This window comes from Kryptolebias marmoratus, unplaced genomic scaffold, assembly GCF_001649575.2.
Source record: "Kryptolebias marmoratus isolate JLee-2015 unplaced genomic scaffold, ASM164957v2 Scaffold56, whole genome shotgun sequence".
In the NCBI taxonomy this organism is placed as follows: Eukaryota; Metazoa; Chordata; class Actinopteri; order Cyprinodontiformes; family Rivulidae; genus Kryptolebias; species Kryptolebias marmoratus.
In genome coordinates this window covers 14,030-29,806 of record NW_023665790.1, presented here as the reverse complement: position 1 = coordinate 29,806, position 15,777 = coordinate 14,030, and the positions used below count along the sequence as shown (strand labels likewise).

General features: G+C 49.6%; 1 protein-coding gene across 1 annotated transcript in view; it reads right to left on the bottom strand.

Moving 5' to 3' along the window:
- The window catches only part of plxna3 (plexin A3), a gene marked incomplete at both ends in the record, with an annotated part of 21,946 nt that continues 6,169 nt past the window's right edge, over positions 1–15,777 (bottom strand). The window contains 22 exon segments of the mRNA XM_037974450.1: positions 1–49; positions 239–316; positions 1,111–1,207; positions 2,592–2,695; positions 2,788–2,947; positions 3,222–3,368; positions 3,746–3,812; positions 3,983–4,083; positions 4,465–4,620; positions 5,074–5,216; positions 5,289–5,523; positions 6,968–7,111; positions 7,189–7,308; positions 7,529–7,648; positions 8,319–8,412; positions 8,517–8,687; positions 8,760–8,896; positions 9,506–9,626; positions 9,710–9,858; positions 9,941–10,131; positions 10,482–10,578; positions 15,031–15,231. Coding sequence (XP_037830378.1) covers positions 1–49; positions 239–316; positions 1,111–1,207; positions 2,592–2,695; positions 2,788–2,947; positions 3,222–3,368; positions 3,746–3,812; positions 3,983–4,083; positions 4,465–4,620; positions 5,074–5,216; positions 5,289–5,523; positions 6,968–7,111; positions 7,189–7,308; positions 7,529–7,648; positions 8,319–8,412; positions 8,517–8,687; positions 8,760–8,896; positions 9,506–9,626; positions 9,710–9,858; positions 9,941–10,131; positions 10,482–10,578; positions 15,031–15,231 — 2,882 coding nt within the window.

The following is a 15,777-nucleotide window of genomic DNA, read 5'->3' as shown; positions in this document are numbered from 1 at the left end:
CTCTGGTCGCTGTGCTCATGATTTTTCACCAGATGCCAAAGTTTAGTTCCTGGAAATACACAACACCAAACCTGCTCCAGTTACCAAATAAAACCTGAATCCAGAAACCTTCAGAACCCACTAAAGGATCCAGATTTCCTCTGTGATTGTCCAGTCTTTAATTAAGTTTGTAACTGGCAACTGTTTTGGTCTTTTTTAGAAAGGATGAACCCATTTGGTTCTGGTGCTCCTACAGTACCTGTCTCCTGGTCCGGGGTGATCATCGGAGCTCTGGACCTCAGGCTGTCAGGACTGCTGGACGTCCGCAGTAACGACTCTGACAGCACAAACAGAAAGCCAACATGACAAACACATAATCAAATTGAGAACAGAACCAGTTTTTAACATCTCTGCTGTGGACAGAGTTTGTTGGAAACCTGGATGAAGCCGACTCAGAAGTCCCGAAACGAATCTGAGCAACAATCAGATCTTCCGAAAGGAAAAATCTGCTTTATATTCATGTGTTCTTGGGTCAGAATCACTTTCAGGTCTTTGAATATAACTGATGAGCTGCAGACCAAACTGGGTTTTAACTGCAGACCACTGCTCCAGTGTTCCCAGTGTCTCCAGTGTTCCCAGTGCTCCCAGTGTCTCCAGTGTTCCAGTGCTCCCAGTGTTCCCAGTGTTCCCAGTGTCTCCAGTGTCCCCAGTGCTCCCAGTGTTCCCAGTGTTTCCACTGCTCCAGTGTTCCCAGTGCTCCCAGTGTTCCCAGTGCCCCCAGTGTTTCCACTGCTCCAGTGTTCCCAGTGTTCCCAGTGCTCCCAGTGTTCCCAGTGCTCCCAGTGTTCCCAGTGTTCCCAGTGTTCCCAGTGCTCCCAGTGCTCCCAGTGTTCCCAGTGCTCTCAGTGCAGACTGAAACAAAGGAAACACATTCAGAGAAACCCTGGAGCTTAGATCCAGGGTCAAACTTTGGAACAATCTCAGGAGGACTGACTGAATCTGAACACAAAATGACATTTGATGTCTTCCTGGTTGTCATGGTAACCTGTCCTGCAGATGGGGATGACCTCACCACTAACCACTCTCCAGGCAGAAATGAAGCCGTCAGAGTTAAAGTAAGGAGCATCTTACCGTATCTGCTCAGCGATCGCGTGAAGGTGAAGGAGTTGGCGATGTTGTAGGCAGAAACCTGCTTCTGGACCAGCGCCACGGCAGACCCGTCTGTAACCTGGCAACGCACAACCACACATCAGTCAGTCAGCAAGTCGCTCCATCCATCAGCGGACTAATTATCCCTTCAATCAGTCAATTCTTATCCTGTCAACCGTCCTGATAAGGTCTGAGTGTTTCCCTGCAGGAGCGGACGAGGAACCTGAAGGTGCTCAGAGACGAAGGCCGGAACAAATGTTTTCACACCTGCTACTAATACTAGAGTTCTTAGAGGAAACTGGAGACCTGCTTCTTTTATTCTTCTCCCAACAGTTTATAAACAAACACTGGAAAAATACATTTTTAGATGTTAAGGTTTCATATTCCTGCAGTAAGCAGGCTTTAAAATTCAGGGAACCTCAGATAAACACCACATTATTATTTATTCCACAAAAACAAAAAGGTAAAGCTGGGAGTGAAGAACTGGATCCGCCAGGAGCTGCTGATCACATGGACTGATTCACTGATCAGCAGGAGCTACAGGTGTGAGTTAACACAACGCCAGGGCGGAAAGACATCAGCAATGACCTCAGAGAGGCAGCTGCTGCTGCCCGTCACTCTGGGAAGGGTCAAAGGTCATCTGGAGTCCATCGTTTTGTTTTTTTTGTTGTTCTTTTTTTTCTATCTATTGTACAGCACTTTGGCTACCCCTGTGGTTTTTAAAATGTGCTATATAAATAAAGTTGATTGATTGATTGATCGTTCTACAGAGAAGAAGATTATTTACAAGAGAAGACATTTCAGACAGATTCACCCTGAAGGTCAGACCGTGCAGTGCTCAGACTACAGGCCTCAGTCAGCAGGTCAAAGGTCAAAGGTTAAAGCCTCTTCTCTCTAAAAACATGGCAGCGCGATGTTTACCCAGAATGCACTGCAGCTGTCAGCACGGTGGTGGAGGGCTGATGGTTTGGGCTGATTCTGGAGTCAGATGTGAGGCCATCTGTCCAGAACCAGAACCAGAACCAGAACCTCAGAGAGCTAAGCTGAAGAAATGCTGGAAAGAAGAGTGGGCCACAACTCTTCCACAACCAGGAACCCACTGAGAGTTCTGCTGCTGGAGGAGGTTCTGCTGGGTCAGGAGCTGGAACCAGGTTCTGTTGGGTCAGGAGCTGGAACCAGGTTCTGTTGGGTCACTGGAACCAGGTTCTGCTGGGTCACTGGAACCCGTTTTGTTGAATAAATAATGACAGCGTTGTTTTTTTGAGGTTGTCCTGATTTTTTCCATTTCAAACTAAAAGGAAGTCATGAATTTTCCACCACAGTTCGTTCCTCCATTAAAGGGCTGGTTTCTACGGTTTAGCGCCATCTAGTGGCCACAGTGTAAATCACAAGTAAACATCTGTGTCTTCAGATGTGAAAGTGTGATTAGTTCTCAGACGTCTAACGAGCGGCTCCAGGCCCACCTGATAGTGAGCCAGCGTGTTCAGTCTCTTCCAGTCGCTCTCGATCTTTGTCGTCACGTCTTCGTCCTGCAGGATAATCCTGGTCAGCCGACCCTGTCGCCACTCTGACAACACATGAGCAGAACCACACTGACACATTCATCGACACGCAGAGATCTGCTGCAACCTTTAACACCAGGAAGTCATGTGACCTTACCGAGGTCCATGTCGTCGGCCTGAGGTCTCTGTGAGAACGGGATCCCTTTATAAACCGCGTCCAGCAGTTTGTCTTTGACCTGAGTCACCGTGTCACAGTTCAGAACCTTCACCGGGACCTCGGTTCCCGCTTCGCCCTCTGGAGGGATGCACATCAGCGTCTGTAAGGAGAGAACAAAACCCAATCAGAACCACAGCCTGAGTTCTGACCTGAGGTCTGACCAGATCCTGGGCCCAGGGTCTGACCTGAGGCCTGACCTGGTCCTGGATCTGAGGTCTGACCCGGTCCAGGCCCAGGGTCTGACCCGGTCCTGGGCCTGAGGTCTGACCCGGTCCAGGCCCAGGGTCTGACCCGGTCCTGGGCCTGGATGTGTGTGCAGCCAGCTGGTAAACAGGTTGAGGTGGAACTACTTGTGGAGGGGATGGATACGTTACCAGCTGTTTGTAGTCGATCTGCTGGCGGATGAGCTTGTCTTCACTCAGAGAGTAACGGGCCTCTCCGGTGATGGCGTCGATCGGACCTTTTTCCATCTGCTGCTTTATGGCGCAATACAGCATGAAGAGAGGCTCACCTGCACACTCCTGAGGGGGCGGGGAAAGGAGGCAAGGAGGCAAGGAAAGGAGGACAATAAACAGGAAGGACTGTTTGTTAGTTTCCTGCAGAAGTTTCTGCTTTCAATAAAAAACAAACTGAGGCTCTAATCTGGTTGGTCAGAGTCAGGCTGATCTGTGATTGGTCAGAGTCAGGCTGGTCTGTGATTGGTCAGAATGAAGCTGGTCTGTGATTGGTCAGAATGAAGCTGGTCTGTAATTGGTCAGAGTCAGGCTGGTCTGTGATTGGTCAGAATGAAGCTGGTCTGTGATTGGTCAGAGTCAGGCTGATCTGTGATTGGTCAGACTGAGGAATATCTTAAATAATTTGATTAGGAAACAAGGAAAGGGAAGGAATGATAGAGAACCTTCAGGAATCGGTGCAGCAGGAAGGTGAACCAGTTTGTCAGCATCTTCTCAGCAACAGACTCCGTCCTGAACAAACCCACAGAGGTCAGAGGTCAGAGGTCAGAGGTGGGCAGCTCACTTGATACAGAACAGGGCGAGTTTAACGAGGTTAATCATTAAGGGAAAATGCTTTAATGTTCCCCATCAGAACCAGAATATTCCTGTTGGTGTGAAACCAGGAAAACCTGAGTTCTGACCTCCTCAGCAGCAGTTTGGGATGGTTTCTGTTCTCCAGGTTCTTCTCGATCAGGTCAGCCAGCAGCTGCTTCAGAACCACCGTGGCGTACTCCATCCGACCCTGAATCAACCAAAGACAACAGCTTCAGATCACCACGGTACACAAGTTGAACCACTGATCAGAGTTTTTTAACCACTTATCCTTTCTGGGAGCTGGTGCCTGTCTCCAGAGGTCACCCTGTGAGGGGGGACACCTGGACAGGTCTCCAGTCCATCACAGGGACACATGGAGACAAACAACCATTCACACCTTGGGACAATTTAGAGTTACCAATGACCCCAACAAGCATGTTTTTGGTCAGTGGGAAGAAACCCACAAGTCATGTAAACTTCACCCAGAAAGGCGAAAACAAAAGCCAGGAAAAAATCAGCAAAAACCGCCAACAAAACACCAAAAACCTGACAGACAGACAACCACAGAACGGCGGCGGTCCGGCGGTACCTGCAGGGCGGCCATCAGCAGCGAGGCCACGTTCCCTCGGTCCCTCATGGAGAAGGATCTCTGAGCCTCCAGCGTGTGGATGAAGGTCAGCAGGAACATCTTGTTGTTCAGCAGCTGGCTGAAGAGGCGCAGAGCTTTCTCCACGTTCGCTGGAGACTGAACACAGTCCAACAGAGACGCCATCAAGACCAGAAGCACCTCAAACAGAACCTCAGCGCTGGAGGAAGGCTCAGCAGCACAGATTCAAGAAGAGAAAACTAAAAAATGAGCTTTGTTTGTACAAACCTGGACTGAAAGCTAAGAGCCGAAGGACTGAAGCAGCTAAAAAAACAAACACTAGCTAGAAGCTAAAAGTAGGATAAGAAGCAGCTGAGAATTTCAGAGGATTTGAAGAGATTTCAATGTGGGAACATATTTGATATCTGGAAAAAGAACTGAAATTAGAAGTCAAAGCAGCCATCTCCTTAATGAGCTGAACATGTTGGTATGTGAGGAAAAGCAGAAAAGCCAGGAAAGCAATGAGCTGACTCAGCGTTTAGCTCATTAACTGTGGAGGGGCAGAAACATGAGCAGACATTCAAACACTGCAGCGCTGCAGCTCCTACGTACGTCCAGCTCTTTGAGGACCGGGTGCTCCTCGATCCCAGGGAACATGACTCTCATGGTGTAGGTCCGATACTCCAGGAAGGGGATCTTCACCCCGTCCATGTCGTTGGTCAGCTCCTGGATGTCCGTCTGAAGCTCTGCGAAAGCTGCAGGAGGACACGGATTAATCAGGGACGCAGGACGGAGGGGGACGGGGGACGGGGGGACGGAGAACCCACCCTCCTTGCACTCCAGCGCCACGCGGCTCTCCAGGTTGTCCATCTGCAGCTGCAGACGCTTCAGCGTGCGGTCGGCGTCGCGAGTCTTCCTCTTGTAGGCGATGAGCACGGCGATGATGGCGATGAGCAGCACGCCTCCGCCCGCTCCGATCCCGATGATGGCGGGCAGCGTGAGCGTGCTGTCCGAGTAGATGTGGAGCGTACCTGGGTAGTACTCCAGACCGCCCACCTGGATCTGCAGGGGGGACAGGGCTCAGTTTCCTTCCTGCTGATGTGTTCAGCAGCAAACAGCTGCTTATTAAAAGCTACTGTAGGAGGAAGACGGTAACGGGTGAAAGAAACTGGAAAAAGGTGCAACACAGACATAAAAACATCTACCTTAAATAAACACACCTAAACTTCAAAAAAGGAGTAAGTTGTGCAGAAATATAATAATCATAAAGACCGTAGAAAAACAACTAAACTTTAATTATTCAACCCTGTAGTTCTCAATCTGTGGTCAGATTTCTACTAAACTCTCTGTTTTCTACAACAAATATTACATCAAATGTTAAAGAAACAAAACATGAATGTAAAAATAATAACCGTTATTTCTTTGATTGAATGATTATTTAAAGACGAACTAAATAAACAGTAACACACACAGCTCCCCGGGATGTGTGTGTTTGTGGTATTAATGTTTCATTAAAGTGTTTCTCTTCAGTCTGTAAGAATCGATTCAGCAACAACTGAACTGAACAAACCGATGAATAAATGATGAACACGGAGGGAGGGGCTCGCACTAATGTTTAATAATCAATCGTTTTAATAATGTATCAATGGTTTGTAGATTCTGATCATTGAACCGTGTGTGTGTGTGTGTGTGTGTGTTTGTTTAACCCACATTATGGGGACTCACCAAAAAGGTCCTCATAAACCAAACCAACCACTAACTAGGTGTTTATTAACATGCAAATTAGTGACATATTAACTCGTATTTTAACATTATTAAAGCTCTATTAATTATGGTAAAGAAACAAAAACAACTTTTTCTGGTTTTCCTCACCTTTGACTTTGAAGAGTTAAACTTCAGATTAATGTTATTGTCCTAAATCTTTAATTAGTAAAACTTTAATAATGCTTTGAGCTGAATTGTGATTCATCATTGTTTGGGCTTTAATAACTCGTAGTTGTTTTGTTGCATAAAAGCCATATTTTTAGGCCTTTTAAAGCTCATCCCTCCCAAACGGTGGACCGTGGTCTGGATCCGGAGCCAAATGAAGGCTCTTGGTTTTAAATTCTCATTAGAATATAGTGTTTATTGCATTTATTGTGATTTATTTGAAGACGTCTCTCTGAAACCATAAAAACACCCAGGAGAAGAAAATCCTGTTTACTGTTTCACTGATTGTTGCATTATGTCCTCTGAAGTGATGAAAACATCTCCTGTGTGTGTGAGACGTCAGACTAATTACCCTCGACTCCCTGTGGCCAAACCTAATGACTTTCACCTTTCCATCCTCCTCCTCCTGCCCCACAGAAACACGCAGCTACTTTAGAACCCTCCTGTTTCCTGAACGGACGTAACGCTCAAACAGACACTCGAATCCTCAGGTTCTGCAGGAGTTTCTGTCCTGGAAGATAAAACCCATTAACCCACTCACCAGCTGAGTTACAGAAAGAGGCGGGGCTAAACTCACCACGACCCGCTGTTCTCCGGTCAGATCCAGCGAATCACAGAGCAGCTGGTTCTCTGACACGGTGAGCAGGCAGGGGGACTCCCCGATCAGGACGGTGTAGTTCAGACGGGTGTTTCCGGGGGCAGGGGGAATCAGATTTTTACCCTGAAGCACAAAACCAACATGTTCAGGTGAGAAACTCTCATCCTGACCGGCTCGCATCACTTCCTGTGACCTCTCACCTTCAGGATGATGGGTGAGCCCGGTTTCACCTCCAGGATCCCCGAGGTCCCGAGAGGGTCAAAGGTCGGGTTTGGGTAGTGAGTGAAGGCGGTGGAGTTCAGGACGAGCAGAGAGGAAACCTGAACAGGTCGAGAAAATCTCAAAATTTAATATGGCCGACTCACACAACAAGCTGTGATGTCCAGCCTGCGTTAGCTAACATGCTAACAGTCCTTTGGTATTAGCTTGTGTTGCTAACGTTAGTTAGCTGGTAACGCTGGTGCTGCCTTCCTGTGTCTGATCAGTAACTTATAATCAATCATAAAGATTATTAATAATCTTTCTGCGGCTACAGGTTACCTGGTCGAAGATGAAGCCGAACTCATCGGGCCGCAGCGCCCCCTCTGGTGGGTTGGGTTTACTGTAGACCAGACCTGGAGCCAAACAGGTCATGGTGCTGTCGTTGACCACGGTGCAGAACTGAAGAACACAGAGAGAGTCCTGATGAAGAGGAGGGGACCAGGTCTACGCCTCCCACAGAGAGAGTCCCGATGAAGAGGAGGGGACCGGGTCTACGCCTCAGGCTGGAAACCAGCCCCCCTCCTCTTCATCGGACCACAGAGAGTCCCGATGAAGAGGAGGGGACCGGGTCTACGCCTCAGGCTGGAAACCAGCCCCCCCTCCTCTTCATCGGACCACAGAGAGTCCCGATGAAGAGGAGGGGACCGGGTCTACGCCTCCCACAGAGAGAGTCCCGATGAAGAGGAGGGGACCGGGTCTACGCCTCAGGCTGGAAACCAGCCCCCCTCCTCTTCATCGGGACTCTCTGTGGTCCGATGAAGAGGAAGGGACCGGGTCTACGCCTCAGGCTGGAAACCAGCCCCCCTCCTCTTCATCGGGACTCTCTGTGGTCCGATGAAGAGGAAGGGACCGGGTCTACGCCTCAGGCTGGAAACCAGCCCCCCTCCTCTTCATCAGGACTCTCTGTGGTCCGATGAAGAGGAAGGGACCGGGTCTACGCCTCAGGCTGGAAACCAGCCCCCCTCCTCTTCATCAGGACTCTCTGTGGTCCGATGAAGAGGAGGGGACCGGGTCTACACCTCAGCCGGGTTCTGAAGGATTCTATACAAACATCTTGGGTCTTTCTTACGTTGTTGGTTTCCACTCCTCCATATTTGGCTCGGACTTTAGGCTCCTGGATGGTCTTCAAGTTGGTTCCTGTCACCGTTATGACCGTGCTGCCACTGCGCGGACACACACACACACACACACACACACACACACACACAGGTCTCAGATCAGTGGTTCTGATGGGTCTGATACCAGCAGGGTTTGGATGGGGGCCTACTTGAGGATGGTCCAGCTTGGTTCGATGCCGGTGACTGTCGGGTCCTCGGTGTACGTGTAACTGATGTCCGAGTTGGTCACCTCGGCCTTGTCAATCATCAGGCGGATGGGGGCGGAGCCTGTGCCAGTCATGGAGGCGGGGGTAATGCAGACGATCTCCCGATTGGTTCGTCTGAGGAGGAAATATGTTTGTGTTGATCAGGAGCAGATTTCTGAAATGATGAAGACTCGAACAGGAACTGACTTCACAAACAGACACTCCTCCTTCTCGATGAAGACGGTGACGGCGCTGCCGGCGTCCAGGTGTCGGCCAATCACCGTCAGCCTGGTTCCTCCAGACACGGGGCCCTTCACCGGGCGAACGCGCATGAAACTGGGGCTCTGGAAGGAAGAAGAGAGGGTGAAGAGCTGGGCTTCAAGAAACTATACTTCCTGTTTTTATTTCATTCAACAACTAATATTACAGGAAAATGTTTTTAATGGTGTCAATCCATTTGACTCATTGACTTCCACTGGATCTGAGCTTCAAACAGGAAGTGGAGGCTCCTTCTCCATGAACCCTGTAGAACCATCAACCTGAACCTGTGGGACCATCAGAACCTCCTGCTGCTCACGGGTCAAGAAGTTCTGATCCGACTGACTGTTTGTCTGAGGCTTACTTTCTACTCTGTGTTTCTGCCTGAGGTGCTGTCCCTCCCTGGGAATCACCATGGCAACCAGCTCCTCAGCAGCTTCTATATTACCCAGCATGCTTTTCTTCCTCCTGTGTTTCCATCATGGCCGCCCCCACAGATCCTTCATGATGTTCAGGAGGATTCAGAGGAACAGGAAGAGGACTGAAGCTGGAGTTTCACAATAAAGCTCACAGGTACCCTTCAGAATAAGAGTCTGTCTCAGCTGAGATTGTTACAGATAAAGTTCTGATGTTGAACTGCTGTGGTTTCTTCAGGATTCCTGCAGCTTCCTGGTTTCCTGTTAGCGGCAACTCACCACGAAGGAGTACGTCTGCATGGAGAGCGTCCGATACTCGGCGCTGCACACGCCGATGCACAGCTCCACGGGACCGCCGGGAGAGTGTGGGAGGAGGGCCTCGGCCATGTCGCACACGATCCTGCGGAGGAACCAGAAACAGAGTGAGAACACGCCTCCCACACGCTCCCTGGCGTATCGGTTAGGGTTAGGCGCTGCGCTCACCTCTCGGCGCTGACGTACTGCGATGGGACGGGGTTGCAGCGGACTCCGGCCACCTGGATGTGAGCGATCTCCTTCACCTGCAGACCCAGGTTCTCCCCCTCGATCGTCACCCGCGTCCCCCCCTCCCGAGGTCCCGTCAGAGGATCAATCTGAGAAGGATGAAGACCGGGTTCGAACTCAGGACCTTCATCGTGAACAAACATGTTCGAAGGTGCAGGTTCCATGCTGTACCTTGGTGATGCGCGGGTGGCTGCAGCGCAGGTTGTGGCGGCCATGATGCATCCAGTTCTGCTCAGGTGAGGGGCAGTGCTGCCGCAGGAGGCACTTCCTGTTTTCAGTGCACCACCCACATTCGAAGACAGGGGGCGCTTTGAGGCACTGACCGCAGCTGGAACGCTGAGCCTCGCATTTATACAGCAGCGCTGTGGAAAGACAGGAAGACAGACGATCAAAGAGACGACCGGAGACAACCGGGGACGACAGGAGACAACAGGAGACGATCAGAGATGATTGGAGACGACTGGAGAAGACAGGCGAGACAACAGGAGACGACTGGAGACAATCAGAGACGACAGGAGAGACGACTGGAGACAACCGAAGAGACAACCACAGATGATCGGAGACAACCAGAGACGACAGGAGAGACAATTAGAGACAACAGGAGAGACAACAGGAGACGATTGGAGACGATCGGAGACAACCAGAGACGACAGGGGAAGACAGGAGAGACAACAGGAGACAACAGGAGACAATCAGAGACGACAGTTTTTACCTTTCATGAACGCCGGCTTGTCGATTAGAAAGTCTCCGTCCCAAACGATGGAGAAATCCACGGGGAGATCCCCGGCGTCGTCCCCCTCGTACCAGTACTGCAGAGACAGATTTATCAGGACTTCCTGTTTGTCTCTGCTCTCACAATCAGGATTAGTTTTAGTGGAAACTAAACATACAGATAATAGAAATGTTGTGATGTCACAGTGAGTCCTGCCTGAATCCTGATTTAAACCTTTACCAACTTCTGCTCGGTTCTTTTTACCCTGAAACTCCCACCGGGTCTCCAGGGGGACGGCAGCAGAGACTCCACGTCTTTCAGTCCAACCTTCAGCTCCAGTTTGAACAGAGGTTCTAATTAATTCTTCATTTAAAGAGTCACTGAGAGCCAGAACACGACCAAACTGCCTCCATTACTCCTGTTCCTAAACACAAACAGCAGCTCCTGCGGCCCGCGTTCAGGACAGAAAACTGGTGTTGTCATGGTGGCTGCTGGTCTCCATGGTAACCACCAAAAACCCCGTCAGAAAACGAGACGCCGGACTGATGGGAAGCTGATCTACCTGCTGCTCGCTGCGTCTCATCGGAGGTAAACAGCTGGATGTTAATGGAGGGAAAAGCTGAACAACACGAACCTGTGTGTGTGTGTGTGTGTGTGTGTGTGTGTGTGTGTGTGTGTGTGTGTGTGTGTGTGTGGGTGTGTGTGTGTGTGTGTGTGATGAACAATAAAAGCTGATCTTCAAACAGCTGAAACGAAGCTGCGTCCTGAATATGTCAGCTAAACGAGAGCGGCAGGTGCACACTCATCCATACACGTGCACACTCATCTATGTACGTGCACACTCATCCATACACGTGCACACTCATCTATGTACGTGCACACTCATCCATATACGTGCACACTCAGTTCTAATGACTCGACTCGTTTGATTGGCTCTCAGATCGGACCCAGTTCTCAGCTCGTTAGGAATCAGCTGCTGGAGCTAAAATCAAACTGAGGATCTTTGCTGCTTTTCACTAAAGAACCAGAACCAGAACCAGAACCAGAATCAGAACCAGATTGTCCCTGTGCCCCAAAAAGACCAAGGATCCAGTTTCAAACTGGTTCTGTACTGTCTCGACACAACTCTGGATTATCCCGCGAGACAGGAGCCTTTTCTGTCCGAGTGAGGTCAGAGGTCAGAGGTCAGAGGTCAGTGAAAAGGTTCAGGAACAAGAACTGAAACTGAGAGAAAGACCTTCAGGAGAAATGTTGATCCAGAACAGGAAGGTCTGCAGAACTGGAGGGAAAATATGAAGAGATCAGGACTGGATCAGGGGTTCTGGATCAGGACTGGATCGGGAGTTCTGGATCAGAAGTTCTGGATCAGGGATTCTGGATCAGGACTGGATCGGGAGTTCTGGATCAGGGGTTCTGGATCAGGGGTTCTGGATCAGGACTGGATCGGGAGTTCTGGATCAGGACTGGATCGGAAGTTCTGGATCAGGACTGGATCAGGACTGGATCAGGAGTTCTGGATCAGGAGTTCTGGATCAGAAGGTCTGGATCAGGACCAGATCTCCTCATGCTCCTCTTCAGATCAGAATGTGTTATTATTGTGCTTTTAGGCCTTGCCCCCCTCAGCACAGCCACGCTGCAGATTTGTGGAGCTCCATTAGTTCTGAAGCTCAGAACAACTGAAGAACTGGACAGTTTAAAGTTAAATCTTCCTTAGAGACATGAAGCCTCCGTCCATCAGAGGCCGATACCTTCAGGTTCTGGAAGCTGTTCTCTCATGGCTCAGTTCTTGTTTTCTGGATCGTCTAAACGGGTTCAATCAGATTTACCGAAGCCTCTTCTGCGCCTTCATAAAGCTCCTCACCGACTCGACTGGCGCGAGTGTAATTGTGTGATGTCTGTTGTGTGTCACTTGGTGTGTAATCTGCTGAGAAATATTTCTCCCACTGCGACAATAAACTCGGGTCAATTTAAACTCCCATTTCTTTTTCCTCTCCCTTTGTTTTCTCTTCCTCTTCCTGGCTGCTTCCTGTTGATTTCCTGATTGCTCCTAATGTCTCCGAGTTGGCGGACGCTGTTGGACAGTTCATGTTCCCATGGCAACCCCATCATGGTCGCTGTGGGGTCAGCAGTTCCTGGTACCGGCAGCAGAAAGACGCCTCGTGTTCCATTTTTATATAAATCCATTTCCAACCAGTCCACAACCAGACGAGTGGCCCAGTACTTTCATGAGTCTGAATTTTACTTTTTATACACCTGCCCGTCCTCAGCGTCACCATCTGTGACTCTTCCAACCTACACGACCCGCAGGAAGTCACGGCCCGCTCTACTCCAGGGGATCAGGTGCTGCAGCACCAGGAGCCAATCAGGAACTCTGTTGGTAATTTAAGTATGTGGATGAAGAAACACTTCCTGGTGCTGAACCTCTAAGCTCCGCCTCCTTTCAGGAATGAGGATCAGAAAACTGCAGCATTCTTTGAAGCTTTCAGGGCCTGAATATGACGAGCTGTCAGCTGGCAGCGAGCAGCTTAGAGGCCAGAGGCAGAAAACGCATCACTTCCAGGAGAAATGATGACAGACTTCATCAGAACTCTCTCTGAGTTCTGATGAAGGTTCTGCCGGACCTTGTTCACAGAACGGGCTCTCCGAGCTCCTGGGAGAACAAAATGATGTAGTTTCCGTCCCACGACCACGAGAGACCACTTCTCAGAGAATAAATCCAGCTTCAGGCGACAAAGGAGAGCTGCTTCAACAGGCGGCCATCTTTAAAAACCTTTGGGTTTATTCAGAACCACAGCCCAGAAACCACACCGATATTAAAATAATAATAATGAGGAGGAACTCTGCTTCTCAGGGTTTTAAAGCGTCTTAATGTCCAAAATGTCCCAAATTTGTCTCAGTTTAGTCTCACTTTAGTTTCACCGAAGTCTTCCAAAGTTCTCCTGAATTTGTCTCAGACTAACCGAGCCAGGCTCCAGACGCCCTGAGACACGTGAGGACATCAGGACATCAGGACCGTTCAGAGACTCCCTCATCAATGTTGGTTCTAATTTGTATCCAGCAGTCTCAGTCCAGGGGGAGACGGCGTGTCCAGGCGGTCTGAGGACGAAGCGTCCAACGAGGGACGAACGAACACACACACAGGAGCGGTTTTTCAGAATAAAAGTGAAACCAGTGGATCTTCTGAAAAACCTTCAGCTGAAGTGGAAACAGGAGCCGTGGATTCTTAAAGCAGTCTTTCCAGAACCAGAACCTGAACCTGAACCTGAACCTGAACCAGAACCTGAACCAGAACCAGAACCTGAACCAGAACCTGAACCAGAACCAGAACCAGAACCGTGTCAGCTGAAAATCTACCACCGAAGAAAAGACAACCTTTATGATTATAGACTTTTATTCTGAAGACCTCGTCGAGTGTGTATGAAGACAGCAGTTAGTGTGTGTGTGTCTGTGGGGTATGGGGTGTGTGTGTGTGTCTGTGTGTGTGTGAGTGTTTTGCACTAAATGGCCATTTTCCACTGGGAATAGTAATTTAATTAAATACAGGCTGGCCATCTGTATGTGTGTCTGCTGTAGTAGGGGTATGTAGTGCACGTGTGTGTGTGCACGTGTGTGTGCACGTGTGTGTGTGCATGTGGGGCAGCCGCACTGACAGGAAGACAGATGAAGGACAGGAAATGAGCGCGAGCAGACGGACAACATTTGGTGTGTGCGCTGTCAGAAGGCAGGACGACGAATGGCGAGTGTCTTCAGAGCAAAGGACGATAATCAATCAGTCGGGCGTGCACGTGGATGTGCACGTGTCTTTATGAGGACCGGGGTCAAGTGGGGGTCAAGGACGAGGAAATGATGTCGACGAGTGTGGGCTTCAGGTGAGTGAAGTGAAGGCTCTGTGAAGCTTTAATAAAGCAGCTTCAGGACAATCTGAGAGGTTTGGACATGTCTTCAAAGACGGGACGATCTGGTTAGGAGGTTCGGGACATTTTCACAGCTCCAACAGACGACCAGAGCTCTGAAAAAAGCTGATTTTTAGTTCCTAAGAAGTGAGAACAAATTTAAATGTTTAACTGAGGACGTTTTTAGAAAATGGACACTAGAGTTTTTTTAAAATGAACCTCAGGACCATTTGAGACGCAGAAGATGTCTTCAAAGGCCAAGTGAGAACAAAAATAAAGGTTTTAATCTGTCTTTAAAGTTTGGGACAACTGTAAAACTGATAGAAATGAGTTTTCCAGCAGATGGTTGGAGACGAGTTCAGAGGTCTGTCTCAGTCTGACCTCTGACCCCTGCAGCATGTGTGTGTGTGTTTTATACTGCGCTCTCTCAGCCAATCAGAGGTCAGCTCCACTACATGACATCATCACTTTCCTGCACCCTTCTGAGCGCGCTCCCCCGTCCTGAACGTGAGACAGATGTCCCCTTGGTGGACACGGAAATAACTTTCCTGCTCTGATGGACGACCAGGAAAAGAACCTGAAAGCGTTTTTAAACTCGGCCCCGCCCACTGTTACTCTGCGGAGCGGTGCATGCTGGGTAGCGAAGGGCTGCTCACCGAGGTGTTCTGACACTGGATGCAGGAGGAGTTGAAGCGCACGGCGGGGATGCGTTGGACTTTGCCCTGAATGTTGAAGACGCACTCGTAGTTCTTCTGACCCGACTGGGGCTGCGGCAGGTTCCGAGCGCGCAGCGTGATTGGGCGAACCATCCCGGCAGGGACCAGGATGTCGGCGGTGGGGAGGATCTGAGGACAACCCTGCAGAGACAGAGAGGAGACATGAGACAGTGCTGCTGGAGACGTTCCGTTCCGTTCATACGGACTGACTAACAAGATTTAAAATTAATTATATATTAATAAAAATAATAAAGTTCTGTTTTATTCTGGTCCTGAGAACCAAGAGTCTGAGTCTGTTGGACTCTGGTTCTAAGATCAGCTGATGGAGGCAGATAAAGTGACGACATTAAAGGAGTGTGTGTGTACAGTAATGGGCGGGCGATGACACACACACACACACAGACACACACACACACTCACACACACTCTGACTCCGTGGGAGGAAACCTTTATTAACGAGCGTCACCTCAGTAATTAATTACTTTGTGACTGACAGGAAGGAGAGCAGAGAGACGGCCAGCTGTGGCTGTGAGCATCCAACCGTCATCCAACCGACATCCAACCGACATCCAACTGTCATCCAACCATCATCAGACCGACATCCAACGTCATCCAACCGACATCCAACCGTCATCAGACCGACATCCAACCGACATCCAACCGACATCCAACTGTCATCCAACCGTC